This window comes from Calidris pugnax, unplaced genomic scaffold, assembly GCF_001431845.1.
Source record: "Calidris pugnax isolate Ruff unplaced genomic scaffold, ASM143184v1 scaffold41, whole genome shotgun sequence".
In the NCBI taxonomy this organism is placed as follows: Eukaryota; Metazoa; Chordata; class Aves; order Charadriiformes; family Scolopacidae; genus Calidris; species Calidris pugnax.
Window position 1 is genome coordinate 23563335 of NW_015094509.1, and position 18418 is coordinate 23581752.

Consider the following 18418-nt stretch of genomic DNA (forward strand, 5'->3'; position numbering starts at 1 on the left):
AGCACTGAGCTGAGAGGACGGTGGGAATGAATTTAGGGAGGAAAAGATGCCCTTTTGACAAGCAATCTGATTCAAGTGCACGTACCCTCTATTTTCATTATAAGTTACACCCACTGTCCAATGGCAGCACTACTACAAAATATTACTGTTGAGTTGCTCACTGAAGGGTAAGAGTTAACCCTTCCCTCTCTGCTTCCCAACAAAGTCAGGCAGCTTATCTTACAGTTCTGCTGATGTTTTGTTCTAAGATGGTTGATTTTATACTAAAGACACTTGGAAACATTGAGCCAGTTTGCCAGCACATCACATCTCTCTGATACAGTAACCCCATGGGAAACAGGTTGTGACAAATATTGGAGTGATAGGAAGGAGGGAAAGATCAAATTCTTGAGTTGTGCTGGCCGTCTGTGCAGCAATCACCTGGCCAGTGTGAGTGAGCAAGCAGCCATCCCCTCCCAGATTTAGGAGTGGCTGAAGATCCTTCTGCCCTTGCACACTCACCACTAACTCTGCTCCTAGAACACGAGGGCAAATTTTACCTCAGGCAAAATTATCCAGCAGACATTAAATATTTGGGTGGGGGTTTAGACCTAACTCAGCTGTTTGTATCATCAGATGATGAATGTACTTTTTTTGCATTAAGTTAACTTAAAAAACCTAACCCTCTACTAAAATAGTTGAATACTAAAGTTCATCTGGTTAATGAAATTCATGTATTTGCTGTCTGACAGAGATATGACAAACTGGGTAAATAGCAGTAAACAGTGAAATTTTTAGCAGGAATTTTACACATGAATTGCTAGGAAACCTAATGTTTCTTTCCTGTTTTTCAGGCTGTGAGAGGGAAGAAGCTTGTGGTTTTGCCACAGTAACTCCTGCTGGAGCTGAAATTCTGTGTGAATTGTACAGTGCTGCTGAAGTCAACTTCAACTGCACCACTTCTGAACAGGTAAAAATGATCATATTTAAAGATATGTGTTTATCATAATACTGTAGGTTCAATATAAATAGAAGGCATCACAGAAGGAAGGGAGGTTGTTTCCTGATGTTTGCACATTGCTTTTCATTATGACAGTAATAAGTTCCCGCAGGCTGCTAAAGAAGCTACTCTCAAGTGTTCCCAAAACTGACATCTGAATGCCTCAGTGTTTGGTTGAAACATCACACAGCACTTCTGTTCTTAAAATGTGCTGAGGTCCCACAATCTGGAAATCAGGTTAACTTGAAAGGGAGATTAATCTGGAAACTAGAAGTGTCCAGGTCAGTGATTAGGTCACCTGAAGCAGTCATCATTTTTCAGTCCTCCGGTCCAGGATTTGAATCATGTCCTCTTTAGCACTGTAACAGCTTCCTAGTCACTACTTTTAAATACAGCAAAGTGGCACTGACAAATCGAGATCTCCATTTGACAGAATAAAAAATGACCACACAGAGGTGTGCGCCACAAACCGTGTGCGCTAACTTCTCCACATGAGTTTTTGTATGAGGAAAATGTGTTTTAGGAGAGGAAATCAATGAGGTTGTAGTTATTGTGTGTGCCTGTTTTCTGTCTCAGGTGCAAGGTGTTTTGGGGAACCCTGCTGCCTCTGGCATCGATCGCCTCAGCTGCCTGCTTCATGTCAGGAATCCAGAGGGAGATGCAGTGATGCTCTATTTGAAGAGAGGTACCACATGCAAATCATTCATCTAATGTTAGACTGCCATGATTAACTTTGTAATTACTTCTAGTTAGGATCATAATTAAATGTGGGAGGGCATCTTTGTTCAAGGTGACATAATATTTTTCAGAGCTTAACATTTAGTCATAGACCAGAAACCTCAGCAAATCTTCCTGTCATGTCTTGTTCCCTAGAAAGTAGGAATACAGCTTTTGTAAGCCATTGCAATGGCAGACAGTCCCAAAAGAGCTTACATTTTATCCAGTGTATTATTCTATATTCTATCCTGTTCTGTTTTGTTGTACTATGATTTCTCTTTATTTGACTATATAAGGCCTTATCACTGACCAGTTTGTATATAATTTAACAGTTTACATTAATCTTGACTGCAAGCTGTCTTACTAATATACCAGCTGGTCTCCAGTGAGACCAATTACCCAGGTATAATTGCACCAAATCATTTGGTGATCTTGTCTTGCATTTGAACTTCAATGTCCAGAAAAGAAATTTTAAGGCTGAGTTTTTATCATAAAACTTTCAACCAGCTCCAGTCTGCAGGCAATCCAAAAGCATCCCATCTCCTCCCGAGCTCTTTTGAACAATTCTTTCCCATTCTGTCCACCCAGAACAAGAATTTAACTCGTCTGGACTCAAGACCTTTGAAAGGACCAGTTTTCAGAACGTGCTTTCTGGTGTGTATCGCTCCGTGGTGGTCTCTGCAGCCAGCACCTCTCTGACTGATGCTCAGCTCTTCTGTCGGCAGACTTGCAGCAGGGACTCTTGCTGCGACGGCTTCATCTTGAGTCAGATTGCACTTGATGGAGGTACTGTCTAACTGCAAAATACAAAATTATGCAGTATAAAACCAATGCTAACTGAGTAGAACTAATTTTTGGACGTGGTACACCTACCTCTACATCGTACCAGTGCCTGCCTCTATATCATCCACATATTTTGGTGTAGGCAGACTGTGAGTAATGCCCAAGACTTGGCCTGGAGCAATAGAGATAAAGAGTTAGTGAGCTGCTCTTGGAGAGAAATGGACATTTTGAAAGGATAATTATTTTGACCTGCTTTCCATATCTCCATCTGGATGAGATAAATTGTTCTGAAAATGCCTTTCTCCTTACTTAATTCCACTTGGTTGCCAGAACTTGGTGCCTTTCAGCTGATGGGGGAATTAAGAAGGTGCCTCCAGACAGAGTCCTTGTAGTACAAATGTAAATCAGCTCCTCTTTTGGAGCAGGAAAACAGGATGCTAAGTAGGGAATTATGTAAAGTTACTGCATGCAGGAATGCTATAATTGCCTAAGTCTGGGTGTCTAGTTAGGAGGGCAGGTGGGAGTGGGATGGACAGATTCTGGAACAGGTGGGACTTAGTCAGAGCGCAGATTTCTGCCAGCAAATTTCAGGATTTAATGTCAGTGCCTGCTTTTTGTAGTTTCTTTTTGAGGTCACATGGGATCAACTTTCCTGTTGGAGGTGCATCTCCTATAGTTCTAATTGAGACATCACAAGTTTTTTAAAAATGAGCTTTTACAAATCCAGGCATGTGCTACTGACTGCTATGTGGCAAGCATCTCTCTAGTTTTGAGTGGAACCTTATCCTGGATTTAAGAAAACTTTATATGTATAGCATCAATTTTTTACATTGTTGTGGGTGTCGAAGGGGATGGGGAGAAGATTAGTGTTGTAGGGCACCCTGTTTAGTTGAGGTGGCCTATTTGGATCAGTAATACAGGTAAACGCATTACTTTGACTAACATTTTGTTTAAAAATAAGTAAGTAAATAAAAGTAACACATTCAATATCTCGTACTCAGCCCATTAAAAAATATAGTATCAGAGTGTGCACTGTAAAACCATAGAAATGTCTGAGCTGTGACAGCGAGTACAAAGCAAGAGCTAAATATTGTCTAGACGTTATGGTAACAGAATGATGCCAAAACATCTGGCCTTAAGTGTGCTGGTGCCCCCCGACTTGCACTGCGATGGTAGGGGAGAGTCAGACCTAGACTGACTGAAATCAGGCACCAATCCAGAAAACCATCCCAGGAAAAATGTAAGTGCTTTCTTGGTTCAGAGCCTGAGATTGTAAGACCGCCAAAGGACTGAATATCTGTCTGTGGTGCTATAAAGTGCTGAGAACACTGTTGGGTATTATCAGATAATAGTAGTATTTTATTAGGTGGTAATAGTGTGTGCTTGAAATCTCTGAAAAGCAAGCTACAAATGTTTGGTTTAGGTATGAATAGCAAACCTTAGTGCTCCAATTTGAATGTATGGGGATCTAGCCCAGTGGCACAAGTTCAATTGACTTTTAGAGAAAGAATTGGGATGCTGGAGTGAAAAGCTCTGTGTAGCTACAAAGTGATTGGAGTGATGCAACTCTCTCTTTGCTTGAACCTAGGTACCATTTTGTGTAGTTTGATGAGCCAGCCGGATGTGCTGATCTGCAATGTGAATGGCTTGAGTCCAACACCAACACCTGGTATAGATGGGATATGTAAAGGTGTGAGCTATGACGAAAAAGAGAAGAAGTTTTTCTTCACACTGGGAGGGCAAGCGTTCAGTGGAAGTATGTCAATGAATTATCTCAATTTACATGCCTTTTCTTTAATTCTTCTGTAGACTCTGCCTTTTTCACCAGTCTGCTCCTGTAGTTCAGTGCTTTTTCTCAAGTAAATCCATATCTGTACAATCAAAGAGAATAAGAACTCCCCAACTGGATGCATTGTTAGACAGAGGGCCTCTCATACTTTACTGTGTGATCATTGATGAAAGTCAAGAATGTGTTGCTTTAAGTATATCATCCTGTAATATTAAGTTTAGGCAGATTCAAGACACTAATCTGAAATAAAGATTAACTCTGGAGCAAAGACAAGAAGAGAGATGCCCAGAGCTGCACAGAAAAAAATAATGATGGAAAACAGAATAAAACCCTGGGCCCAAACTAGCACCAGGGCACCTGGCTCCTTCCTCCTCAGAGTCTTGTATTGTAAACAAAGTTGTGCATAGTCTAGTGATGTGTTTTTAATGTAATTTCTGAGCATTTCAGTACTACCTGTTTAATTTTAGCAGCTGTTCTAACAAACTTTTTATTTCCTAGCTTCTAAACTGGCAGAAGAGGCAGAAAGAAATTTTACTACCTTTCAGCAAGTTTATCTGTGGAGAGGTGAGTTGTCTCACAAAAGTTGTCATAAAAACTTGTGATGAATGGTAGGCAGTGGCAGATGTGTAAGTAGTTCTGGAAACTTATTTAAACTGGAAGTGTTATAATCACTTTATTTTATAGCATCCAACTAGAGACATTACTTAGCAATCTTTCCAGGTGAGGTGGGTGTAATCTGGAGTAATTCTGCTACTGTCAGTTTCATGAAACTTGGGTAAATTCTTATGTCTCGGAATATGCTTTATAACTTCTAATACCCAGGAAAAATGTGATCACAGAGATATTTGCCTTTGTCCCATCAGTGTCCAGGAACCTTAATAATTTGGCACTTTATGAATAACTAGGTGGGTTACTGTTATTAGTGCAATAACCATGTATGTCTTGGTTTTGCAAGTTTACATTCATAACATCACAACAGAGATAGAAAGACAAATGATTTGTGATACTGGTGCACACAGCACCCAGACCACTGATGATTAATATATAGATTGAGGATATGCAATTTGTTTTTATACTCTAAACAACACGTTTTGGTTTATGGTTTTTTCCCACTGAGTTATTCATAGATGGTTTTCATCATTTTTGATTCATCAGTTGGTGGAACTATCTAAGGAGTTTTCCTTAAATGATGCACTTTAAAAAGTTTGCTAAATTTAGTGCACTAAGGGTGAACTTGTCTTGTGGATGAAAGGCAAATGAAATTACTATGCTTTTTAATTCCAGGTTCTGATATGGTAACCCGGACTAAAACCTCTGCATGCAGTGCTACTGCTTTGAAGACAGAGAATGACCTAATGTTATCAGGTATTGTAGTAAGGGTGGACAGAGAAGGCAGCAGAAGATAGCTCAGAGGGGTGCAGAATTTGACTGAAAAATATCATATATTTCCATATATATCTCATAATGATATAAGTGTTGTGAAGTCCGGGGGATTTCTCTTGGGTAAGAAGCGCAATACAGGTTTTGAGAGACATGTTCAAATTGTGAATCTCCTGCCTTTATGGTTTTTACTTTTCCAGGTCAGAAAAGTCTGGAAAAGAAAGTGTTAAAATGTTCTGTGAAAGCTTGTTCTTTCAGACTTACTGAACTGTAAAGACTCAGGAAATATTATTTGGATGGGAAAAAAAAATCAAATAAACTCAGGAATCAAATCCTTAGCCTGGGTACCTGGGCATATTTATTGCTATTGACAATACGACTTCAATACAATGCTTAGAGGAACTCAGGATGAAACTGCAATCACAAGTGTTTCCTCCATACATGATGAAAGTGAGGGACATGTGAAGTTCTCTAGCTTCTTTATTATTCCACCAGTCTGCTCTTCATTATAATTTCATGTATATACCAAAAATCATTTGTATTAAGTTACTAGTGTTCCCTTGGGCCTTCAGAGAGCACTTTGGTTTATCTGTAATGAACTGTAATCTTTGCTGAGGAGCCCTGATGAATACCCGAGCGTGTGATCTAATACCTGTAAAATCCTTACATGAAGTGAATTGCTGATTTTGCTAATGGAATTTGAAAGTAAACTAAAATGTCCACTTACCTAGTTCTGCTTCCATATAATTAGTGGTATTTTAAAGTCTAGACTTAAAAGTAAGAAAAAACCGCACTTAATATATTGGGTGAAATTCTCTTGCGTGTACCTGCCAAGGCATGAGTGCAGCCCTCGGGGTTCTCCGTTTACCTTGCTGCAGCTGATGATATCATTAAAACCTGAAGTTATGCAAGGAATGCAGCTTCTTGCTCCATCCCTTAGTCTTAATCATGACACAAACTATTTTGAGAGAAGTTGAGAGGTAGCAAGACTTAGAAGTCACCTTTTTAAAAAAGTTACGGATACATCTGGGAAAATGTCTACACAGCTTTTATTGCTCTGATGATCATCCTTAAAGCACATGGTAACATATCTTTTCTGTTTTCTGATGGAAAATTCAAAGCTATTGAGCACTCCCAGGAGGTGCTTCAGCATTTCAGCTGCAAACAGTCTTTACTATTTTCATTTTTGTCTGGCTGTTTCAGTGCGTGTAAGATTAAATAACAGAAATCATTCCTGTGGAGTAACTGGGGATGGCAACTGCCAATGGCATTTGATGAATAAAAAGATGTTATGAAGAAATTTGTAAAAGATCAGTGAAGAGTATTTATTTCTTTCAATGCTTTACTTGGACTGTTATTTAAAGGGATGAATTTGAGAACTGCCTGAAATAGATATTGATTCAGTGGAAGCTCAGGAGATATAAAGTGTTATATGCACATCTAAAGTCACAAGCAGGAGACAGAAAGGAGTTATTTAATGTTGTTCGTGGGAGTATAAGCTAGAAGAAATGATTAAATGACTGAAATAGGTATTAAGCTTGTTAAGAAAACATTTAACATTGAGAGGTGTAAAAGCTTCTCAAGGGAATATAAGGAAACAACTGTATTTTGGATTAATAACACTAGATTGATTAAGGTATTGCAAACATCCTTTGAAGTATCATACTTCACTGCTAGGCTGATGTGTTGTATAACAGAGTAGAGAGAACCTTCTTATTTCTAGCAACTGTGAAATTCACCTAGTTTTTGGGTGGTGAAAATAGTCTGACAATGCTATGTTGTGCAGTGGAGCTCAGCAAGGAGGCAGTGCCTACACAGGCATCAATAACTGTGGGTGGACAATTCTGTTACTAAAAGCAGCCTTTTGTGTGTGCTATCCCATTTGTATTGGTGTATGCTGCAACAAAATGGAATAAATTTAATTTATTCCAGATCATACTTAAGATTTGTGGGCTTGAGCAGTTTGTTCGTTTGTTTGTTTGTTTGTTTGAATTGCAGATTCTACAAAGGATCTTTTCTACCTAATGGACAGCAGCCAGATACAAAGTGATCAGAACTATTCTCTCCCTTACCAGCAGTATTGGGTCTTCAGGCAGAAGTACTCAGCAGAGGAAGCTGTGCTTTGGTGTCTCACACGTAAGCCACCTTGGAGACTGTTATTCTACAGAGAATAATAATTAATTATAACTTTTAATAGGTATTATGATGAGTAGAAACTCTGGACTGAAAGATTTTTCAGAGAAAACCCCACAAAATTTTCATGGAAGTTGCTAATAGGGCCACCTGTTCCTTACGATTTTTGCCTATTGTGGCAGAAATGTATCCCTGTTATGGGCAAGAGAAGTAGAAGAAACAGCTAAGACAATACCCTGCTGTTCTTGAAATGTACACCTCCAAAAAGATGACATAGTTGTGAGAAGAGAATGTAAAATTCAGATGTTTGCAGTTAATGATACAGTATATTTTCATGTAATAAATAGAGAAGAGAGAGGAAGGCAGAACCGAGAGTACTAAGCTGTGCGAAAACATCACTGCAAGAGGTCAGTAGAGCTATGCCTGTTTAAAATGAAGCATTGAGGTATATATTTACAGAAGCTATTGCCACTGTAGTTAAGAAATGGGTTTAACAAATTTCAGTGTGAATTGCTACAAGCAAATGGCTTGAAAGCTGAATCTGCAAAAATTATTTGTATTTTTGTGTAACATGAACATTTCATGTATTTTTTTTGCAAAAAATTCCTAAAACATTGTAGACTTTATTCTCCTTTTTATTCTTTAAAATAGACGTGTGACTGATGCAGAGTTCTTTTATGATTGTACAGTTTGTATATCAAATTTACAAGAAAGAAAGAGAGAGATATCTTTATGAATCACTGTGTTAGTGACACCAATATAGCAGGCTGATACTTGTCCCAGCTGGGACAATTACCTGTGGTGTAGCTTCTTTTCTGTGCTCCCCAGGTAAGGCTGTTCTTCAGTGTCACTAGAAACAGTCTGTCCCTGTTCCTCTTGCACCATAATGGAGTAATATTGACATTTTCACTTATAGCTGTTTTCTGAAGGTCAGCTTTAAGTACACTGAAGACATGAAGAGGAATGAAGAGGAGAAGAAATCCCTCTGTGTGTGTAACTCTTACTAACTTTGCTTCCTAGGTTGTGCACAAGAAGATGAGTTTTGTCGAATGGCAGATCTTCAAAACGCCACAGATATATACTTTGTGTGCACTCTCTACCCAGAGACACAGATTTGTGATGGCAGCATCAATCAAATACCAGAAAACTGTCGAACCGTGCTACCCCGGCAACCACAGACATTGTATCGTAAAATAGGCAAGTTTGGGGATTTGGATGTATAATGTGTGCTCTAACCCTGATAATGCAAGCTAGTGTTTTGGCTCTTGATTCTGAAATAAAAAGTCTGAATGTATGAATGAGTCCTGGGTTGTGATTGGGCAGGGGAAAACCAGGCTGTTCTGGGTATGGGTATTTTCATTTTCGGTTCAGAATGGAAAGATATTAACCATGAGTTCCACTCTCCACCTCAGTTATTCCTAATTCAGTGAGGCCAAGGGTAACTCAAATAATTTCTATACCAGGCCTTAGGTCTTTTTATAATGTGATTGAAATGGGAATGTCATTGGTATGTCACCAAGCCCATTTTCAACCATTAAAATTTCCATGGTAGTTAAGCAATGCAAAAATTGGAAGTTGTTGAGTGCATTTTTTTTTCCTTTTTTATTTTTTTCTTTAGCAAATCCAGACTTATAGACATGTGGATTTTAACCTTTGCTCTTTGAATACTTGGAATACTTGGGAAGTTGATTGATTTTCTCATAGGGCTCATGGGTGGAAGCTGGACAAACAAGCCTGTTATCTCTATACAGGAACCTTATACTTTTGCTGTGAAAAATGCAGAGGTCCACTGAAAAAAAACTATTAAGTTGTGTATTTTGAGGGAGCTCAAAGTGCAGCACAAGCTGACTACTGTATGAGTACGCTGGAGTCTTCCAATCCGGAGTTGCTCCCCAGTTTTTGGACCTTGAGGAAGTAGTAATATCTATAGAGATCTCAGAAACTTTGGGTTGAAAGTCTTATCTGGGAGATGTATTTTGCTAAGTTTTTAGAATCTTTACTTGATGGATTTTTGTTCATAGTCAGGCATAACTGTCAAAAGTTTACTGTGATAATGCAAAAAATACCTTTTCATGCATCAAGACCATTGTAGCATATAAACATAAACTTTAGCTTTATCATGTGATTACTTGATCGGTATATATAAATTACAAGGTTAAGCTGATTTTTCTAATTTTGTTTTTCTTCTTTCCTTTAAGTCACTCTAAAAAGTTCTGTGAAGAGCTTCTACACACGTGTACCATTCCAGAAAGTAACTGAGATCTCAGTGAGGAATAAGACTGACATGAGCAGAAAAACAGTTTCAGATGGGTAGGACATGCCTGTTCCTTTGTTTTTACTGGAAACTTAATCATGCCTGGAATACCAAGACCCTGTTATGTACATGAAGGGGATCAGATGTATTGATCCAAGAAAAGCATTATTTGAGAATATTTAACAAAGATAAAAAAGCATATGAATTAAAGGAAATTTATAATTGAATTATAATAATAATGTGTATAATTAGTGATTTTGTATATGTGAATTATTACTCATACTGTAACTGAATTGCTGGTTGGCCATTTAAATCTCGTGGTAATAATGCACCAAATTAATGTAAGATGATATTTTTGGGGCAGGTATCAAAATACTTATCTAAATTATTAAATGTAGTCTGGTGGATCTATATTGATAGAATGTAATTTCATCTACAAATAGAAAAAGTATGGGAGTGTCTATGCAGTATGAAGAACCTTGAGGGGATCTTATCGTGAAAGGCATCTCTTGTTTTTATTTTTCCAGCTTTTTTGAGTGTGAGCGTTGGTGTGATGCTGACCCTTGTTGCACAGGATTTGGCTTTTTCAATGACTCCCAGCTATCAGGTATTTTTTCACTATTTGTATTTTAAAAATAATTTCAGTCTTCCTATGTTATTACAAATTTTTCTATTCTTTTGCTGTGAAGGAAATTTTTAAAACCCTTGCAGATCTTATGCAACTCTCGTTAGCAGCCTATTATGGCCATTTCTAGGAGTTCAGTGCAATGACAGTCTCCACAACTCAGAAATTGTTAAGAAAGCCTCACAAGAATGAGTCCTTAAGAGGCTGCAGTTTGAACAAAATAAAGTTAAAACTGATAAAACTCCAGGGAACTGTTATTTCTCATTTATCAACCTCTCTTCCAAAATGTTTGTTGACTTCTTTTTGTGATTTTTTTTTTTTCTGTTTGTTTGTTTGTTCCATTTTTAAAACCTAAGGGACTTATAAAACTAAATGTTACTGAAATTAAATGCACGTTAAGCACATAATGTCTGTGGATGCTTTGAGCAGCTTAGCCTTTTGGCTTTCTTGGATGTCTGAACTTCTCCCAGATTTTAGTATTCTACTTGCAGAAGATTGTTTGAGGATAGGGGTTGCCTATCTTCTCCCACCTTAGTATTTTAGCTTCTTAAGACATCTCAAGTAGAATTTCTGTTAGTCTGAGGAAATCAGATCTCTAAAAAGATGTGTGACTTGAAAGCCATTAGAAAGTCAGACAAACACATTTTACTCACCTGAGATGGCTAATTAAGGGGTGTTGTCACCCAATGCTTCCTCTATAGTTAGCAGAGGGATGTGTAGACACAACTATCGGGTCATTAAGAGCTTTGGTTGACTGAATGCTCTTCTGGTACTTTTCTTTCTCTCCACCTGCTGTAAAGGAAGTGCTCTGTTTAAAAGAAAGTCTTCAGTTGGTCTTTAAAATTGGATGCAAACCAGGTCAAAGTCAATGAAATACGTTTTAATATTTTATTCCAAATCCAGGTTTAGACAACTGAAATTGCCAGCCTTGTTTTTGGAAGTGTCATGTGCTAATCAATATTCCCTGAGGTCATTGGGATGTGCCAGTTTTACAATTGATTTGAGAATTTGGAGCACTTCATAAATATATATATTTAATTCCCTTTTTTGTTGAGCAGACAAATATAGTTTAGATTGGAATTACTGCACAAATCAAAAATACTTGACAGCTTTCGTACCTCCATGTGACCACATGAAATCTGAAGTCTTAACTGAATACGGCTTAAGTTTCTTTAAACAGTTCTAACACAAATTAAGGATTTAAAAGCACCAAACATGCAAAACTGACACCTTTTTGTTCATCTGATCAATATTTCTTATCTATGGCATTCCAGACATCCAGTCCTGGCACTGATATAGTCAAGAGAACTTTCATTATTGATTTTAACATAGGCTAGAATAAATAGCTAGAAGAAACTGCTAACTGTCTTTAAAACACTCCGAGTCTTTTCAAGCACAGAAATATATACACTAGGTCTTTGAAAGTCAGAATTTTTATCTTGATGTAAGAAGGAGCTGTGTTTCAACATAAATGAAGATTTTTAATTTCCAGGTTTGGATTAACCAAAGAGGACTGCTTGCTCAAAAATGAGGTCCTGATCTTTGCTCAGTGGAAACACTCCTAGTGACCTTAATGGGTGTTCATGTTGGTTACCTATCTTTCCTCACATTGAATTAATTGAGATTTTTCAACACTATTTTCAACAACAGTAATACGTGGCCCACTTTATGTATTTCCTTCCTTTGATTTCTAAGTTAGTGGAGTTTCTTTTTAACACTCAGTAGAACAGTGCTGTATTCTTTTTTCCTTAAAATACTACCTAGAATAGGAAAATTTTCCTCATCATTTCTATAACCCTGTCTTTCCCTGTCAGGTGGAAAGATTGTGTGCCTCACTCTGAACAGCCTGGGCATCCAGACATGTGCTGAGGAAGCAAGAAGTGCTTGGCAAATTTCGAATTGTAGTTTGCCAGAGGCTGAAACCAGAATACACCCATTTGGCTGGTACCAAAAGCCTGGTAAGTGATGCAGGGCACATGATCTTTCCAACTGGTTTCTGTACATTGAAGTTCATTATTTAGCCTCAATTTATAGAAGCTTCAGCTTTCGGAAGGAGGACCCATTTGCAGGGACTGCAAATAGACAGGGCAGTCAAGGATGTGCAAGGGAAAGAAAGGTGCATTTTAATCTCCTTTTTTTCAGAAAAGGAATAGAAATATCTCAAAGAGGTGTAATTGTATTTCTTAGATTGTATGGGAGACCTGTAGCCAATGTTGGAATCTAAATATATTTTGTCTTACTGCACAGTCCTGGTCAGGACATCCTTCTTTGCTTCTCCCTGCTGGGTTTATGGTTCAACAGTGTGAGTGAATGGGTTGCCTTAAAGGATATGTTTTGTTATGGAATTTAAAATTCACTTTTGGCTGTTTTGGTAAAGAAAGGGCCAAGACCAGATTTCAAGATAGCACTGTGTTCTTCAAGGAGTAAGAAACTGTCATGCATTTAAGCAGAAAGAATTTATGGTAGGTTAGGTTATTTTCTCAAGAGGAATCAAAAGTGGATCTAGTTAAAGAGAGTTTTATTTTCCATAGCGAAACAACTCCATTGATTTGTTGAAGAATTTTAATGGGTTTGTCATCTGTTATACTCCTTGTGGGTAGGTCTAGGTGTTCTTTGTTAAACTTTGATTTGGCATATCTGAAACAATAAGGACAATCAACACCTGTGTGACTGTATTCCCCGTTATGGAAGGATAGCCTGTTATTGAGCCTGTATGTGAGCAGGACCCTGTTGAACTCCACTGAGAACCGACACAGGGGCAGGTCTGGTGATGCTGACAGGATGAGAGATAAAATTTGAATAAGGAATACTTTTTTTCTGCTTTTAAACTTATCAGTTTAAAATTGATATCGAAGTGGAGAGGGAAGGCTTGAAGTGTGGATATATACTGCTCCGTGCATGTGATATAAAGATAATCCAGTTAAAGTTGAGTAGAGCTAGATCAGATATCCTTGCAATGCACTGTGTTTTACAGTGTTGGTGAACTTAAAGCAAACCTTCATTCACACTATAATTGTCTGAAAGATGAACTCAGTCCTGAGCTTTTCAAGTCCCACATTGGCATTCTGTCCCCTACACCATCCATTTCCTCCCTTTGTGGTTCCACCCTTGTTAAAGACGAGGCGCAGCATGGAGTTGAGGGGGCACCACAGAACCTTATAGGGTTTCCCAGACCCTCGGTGTGGGCTTGGGGAGGGATGAGCTGAGGGTCTAGTGCTGAGAGGAAGGGAACAACAGGCCTGATAAAGTAGGAAAAGAATGGCAAGAGCTTGTGGGCAGGGGGAGCTGAGAGGCAACAGGGGGTAAGAACAACAAATGGCAGAAAGGCAAAATGAAGAGTAGATGACAGGTGTAGATAAACTTCCACTTCTTGGAATTTTTTTTCCTCTCATTGATAATAAAAGCCACCTAAAAATAAAGTACTTTTCTTACTTCACAGACAGAAGGATGATGAAGAGGAGCTTTGGCTGTATGCAAAGGGGATAGTGTTAGGAGAGATGGTCTCGTTTCCTTATGTAGTGAAAAGGCTTCAGATGTGTTTCCACCATAACGCACGGCAATGCACAGATGTTTATGCAAATAGAGATATTTGCAGACCAAAATTTGTGTCAGTTGTGCTGGTGTGTTGGACGCCTGGGAACCAGGAAGAGGAACAAGAAAGCTCTGAGTCTAAATGGGAAAAATGAGTGAAATCTGAAGGAGGAATTTACTGTAGGCAGTGGGACGTTAGCATAAAACAGGGTCTTTGGTTTTCCACTGCTTTGGTAGTCCACAGTTTTCTGTTGAAGGAAGGTACTTGTGTCTCCGCGTTTCATAGTATGTTAAATTGATGTATGAGCTGTTTGCCCACGTGGCTCTGCTCATTAGTGATTTGACTTCATGTGTATAGTCATGGTTGCAGCATATTCAGTGAGGAACATATTGTAGTGTTTTAAAAAGAGCTCTGTGTAGCTCCAAATCCTCACCCCTGTCAAAGTGAATGGTAAAACTCCTGAACCTACTGGTTATGTGCATGTGCAGTGCAAAGTGGAGGAAGCAAACAGAAAATCTGATCTGTCTTCAGCTTCTCTAGGGATGGTGTTCTGTTTTGTTTTAGTGGAGAATCTGTAACTGATTTGATTAGCTGAAATGTTTTACAAAATATAAATGCACAGGGGAAACTTCTTGTTTGTTATTTAAAATTACAAGATCTTTAAGGGAAATGTTACCAAATAAGAAGTTTTGTGTGTGGAAAATATAAATGATTATTTGAATTCTAATTTGAAAAGATTCCTGTTGGAAACTGACTTGTTCTTAATTCCTGTTTTAAAAAAATCCAGTTTGCTAATCAGGAAGCAGAGAAAATCTCATGTCTCTTATGACATAGGAAACCAAATACAGGGGGAAAAAACAGAGAACTACTGAATTGAGTTGGTCATAAATATCTGTGTTTTGAAAAGTGTTTGTGGGAATGTATATAAATATGGGAACTTAAATATGGTGTCGCATATGAGTGAGATATCAAAGCAGCCTTGCATCCTTACTCTTGCTGTTTGGGGTGAGAAGTTGCAGCATTCAGATACCAGATGTATTACTGGAAATATTAAAGTTTTAATTTTCAACCTTCAAGAATAATTGTTTTAAAATGTTCTGTGTTATCTGCTTTTAGCTGACTTGAAGAATACCGTGTCTAAGCTGTGTCCACCTGTTAGTTTACCTCTCAGGCCAGAAAATGGTAAGTGTATTCACATATTAAGCTAAAACAAGGGCACATCCTCTATTTTTGTATATATATTTTTTATATATTACTATTATTATATATTTATACATTACTAATATTTTTATATATTACTCAAAGACATTATAACAAAATGATTGTTTACCCCATGAGTTTATTAATTCAGATACAGCATGTATTCTTTTTATTAAATGTGTATCATTTAAATGGAAAAATTATTGTTATCCACAATGCTGGATATCTCTCAAACTCACTGCCACAAGAGATCACTGAGGCAAAATATTTGTCAGGATTAATGAAGAAATATGTAATTTATAAGTGTGGATGTCACGTCACTTTCAATGGACGTGACTTCATATGTTAGTGCAGTGGCCAAGGAAGAAAAGCTCTGGCAAGGACAGCCTCCTGAAAAGCTGTCTATTGTTTTATTGTCCACTGCTGTGGGGTTTCTAGTGCCTTTCTTGTAGCATCTGGTGCTTGCCAGGATGGCGAGGGATGACAGATTAGGCAAATCACCAGCAGCTCCTGTCAGTAATGCTGAATGGAAGGAGCAGCAAGGAGTTTCCAAATAAAAAATTACACTAGAGATGCAAAGTCAAATTTAGCAAATCTGGTTTTCAAAAAAAAAAAAAAAAAAAAAGAAAAAAATTTCCCAAAAATTCAAATGACTATTTTTTTTTTTTTTTTTTTTTTTTGTGGCCCCTTTCCCCGGAACTTTTTGTTCCATTAAATGTGTATCATTTAAATGGAAAAATTATTGTTATCCACAATGCTGGATATCTCTCAAACTCACTGCCACAAGAGATCACTGAGGCAAAATATTTGTCAGGATTAATGAAGAAATATGTAATTTATAAGTGTGGATGTCACGTCACTTTCAATGGACGTGACTTCATATGTTAGTGCAGTGGCCAAGGAAGAAAAGCTCTGGCAAGGACAGCCTCCTGAAAAGCTGTCTATTGTTTTATTGTCCACTGCTGTGGGGTTTCTAGTGCCTTTCTTGTAGCATCTGGTGCTTGCCAGGATGGCGAGGGATGACAGATTAGGCAAATCACCAGCAGCTCCTGTCAGTAATGCTGAATGGAAGGAGCAGCAAGGAGTTTCCAAATAAAAAATTACACTAGAGATGCAAAGTCAAATTTAGCAAATCTGGTTTTCAAAAAAAAAAAAAAAAAAAGGATAAAATTCCTCCAGAAATTAAGAGTCAGGTTTATAGTGCATTATAATTGGTGGTACAGAAGGATGATAAACTGTGCTGCCTCTAATCCTTGTTTGTGGTTTTCTGCAAGGGTGGGAGTATTATCTCAAAGATTTTCAGAACTGGATCACAAAAAATATAGTATTTGAGGTGTGTGTTGGGTCCCACTTTTGAAGAGAGGCAGTAACTTGCTATGAAACCATCTTTTTTCTTTTTTTTGTATTGGGAAGAAAAATTTATTTCAGTCTTGCAGGAAATTAATCTTATGGTACTCAAGAGTTATTTTAAAAGTGGGTGGGTCCTCTTAATAAATGAAACTTAACTGCTGTCTTTCAGGGCTTTTTGTTTATTGCGCCTTAAAGATATATGCAAATTGTCAACAGCTACAGGCTTCCCTGATGTGTCCTTTCCAGAAATATACAGCATATTTGCTAAAAGCTGTGCGTAACGGAAAGGAAGCAGGTTGACTAGTCATTAGATAACTCAACCTAACTTAAGGTTGAAGTCTCATCAATCTCTGCCCTTGATTATTTGTTTGATCTGAGCAAATTTTTTAATCTGTTTGTGTCTGTCTTCTCATAATCTATATGCAACTGGCCTTGCAGGAGATGGTTAATATTCAATATTGAGTTCAGAATTTATTACTTACCATTTCATCATCATATCTATGACTACCAGTCATGATCATGTTCAGAAAGTTTGTATTACTAGTAGAATTTGTGCTTTTATAATGATTGTTTTAATGTAATAGACGCAAAACATCTATCTTTATTGGTAAGAAAAATATGTCTTTGTCTAAAATGAAGGAGCTAGTGGGCTAATGTGTAGGTTGGGCAATTCAACTCCTTTGCAAACTGTTTTTCCCATGGCATGTAGAAAACTTATTGATTAAAGCATTCTTCCTCCCACTATGAAACTTTGTAGTAATTTTGTCATTTTCCTTTTATGCTATTCTTGCTTTCTTAAGTCTAGGAAAATAGTGACCTAAACAGCACTTAAGGAAATTAGGCCTTTCTATCTGTCATTTGCTTTCTACTCTAAAGACTGCTCAGAACTTAGCCACAGCAAGGTATTCATCGTAGCCTCAGGAAGAGTCTTGGTCTGTCACACCCATTTCCAGGTCATGTTTCCAAATGCAGAACAAGTGGGTATGTCTCTGTTTTGCAAAGGTCTGGTTAACCACCCAAGTGAGCGGAGCTTCCTATGAAGGGGAAGAATTCTGGATCAGAGTGGTTGACAGCAGTCAGGAGAAGTCACTGAATGACAAAGATGACAACTAGCCCAAATGACAAATTAGCACTGGTGTCCTGTACTATTTGGGTTTCTAACACCAGTGTGTGCAGCAACACATTCAAAACGCAACTGGGCACCATCTGTCCTTCTTATGTTCTGCCTCATTTTGATAGTAAAAGTAACAGCCTGGTTATTTAGGTCAAATTTCAGTGTCTGTCACGTTGTCCGTGGTCTTGGAAAATTTTCAAAAACATTGTTTCCAAACTCTTTATGATTATATATGTTATATTAATATATGCTATAGAAGATTAATGGTTTTCGGATTGGGCATCATAGAAAAACTAGCGGTGACTGAATTTGCTACATTATGGTACTGTTTGTACATGGGGGAAAAAAAGTTATATTGTGCCTCCTGTGTGGTAACCAGATGGTGAGTGTAAGAAAATGTCATTATGTAAAGGGCACGGTTGTGTGTGTACGTATGTGTATATGTGTGCATGTAAGCATATATATTTATATATTTTTTTAAAATATATTTAAAACTTTCCATCAAAATATCAGAAAGAAACTTAAATTTGAATACTTTGCCAGAATATTCTGTGAAATAGTG

The 18418-nt window shown here is 37.8% G+C and overlaps 1 protein-coding gene across 1 annotated transcript in view; it reads left to right on the forward strand.

The window, feature by feature from the left end:
• Positions 1-18418, forward strand: part of TG (thyroglobulin) — a 150501-nt gene that overhangs the window by 45580 nt on the left and 86503 nt on the right. The window contains exons 24-35 of the mRNA XM_014965221.1: positions 834-949; positions 1556-1664; positions 2285-2482; positions 4068-4235; positions 4767-4832; positions 5553-5633; positions 7647-7784; positions 8802-8978; positions 9980-10091; positions 10563-10642; positions 12475-12618; positions 15309-15374. Coding sequence (XP_014820707.1) covers positions 834-949; positions 1556-1664; positions 2285-2482; positions 4068-4235; positions 4767-4832; positions 5553-5633; positions 7647-7784; positions 8802-8978; positions 9980-10091; positions 10563-10642; positions 12475-12618; positions 15309-15374 — 1455 coding nt within the window. The remainder of the gene's footprint in view (positions 1-833; positions 950-1555; positions 1665-2284; positions 2483-4067; positions 4236-4766; positions 4833-5552; positions 5634-7646; positions 7785-8801; positions 8979-9979; positions 10092-10562; positions 10643-12474; positions 12619-15308; positions 15375-18418) is intronic.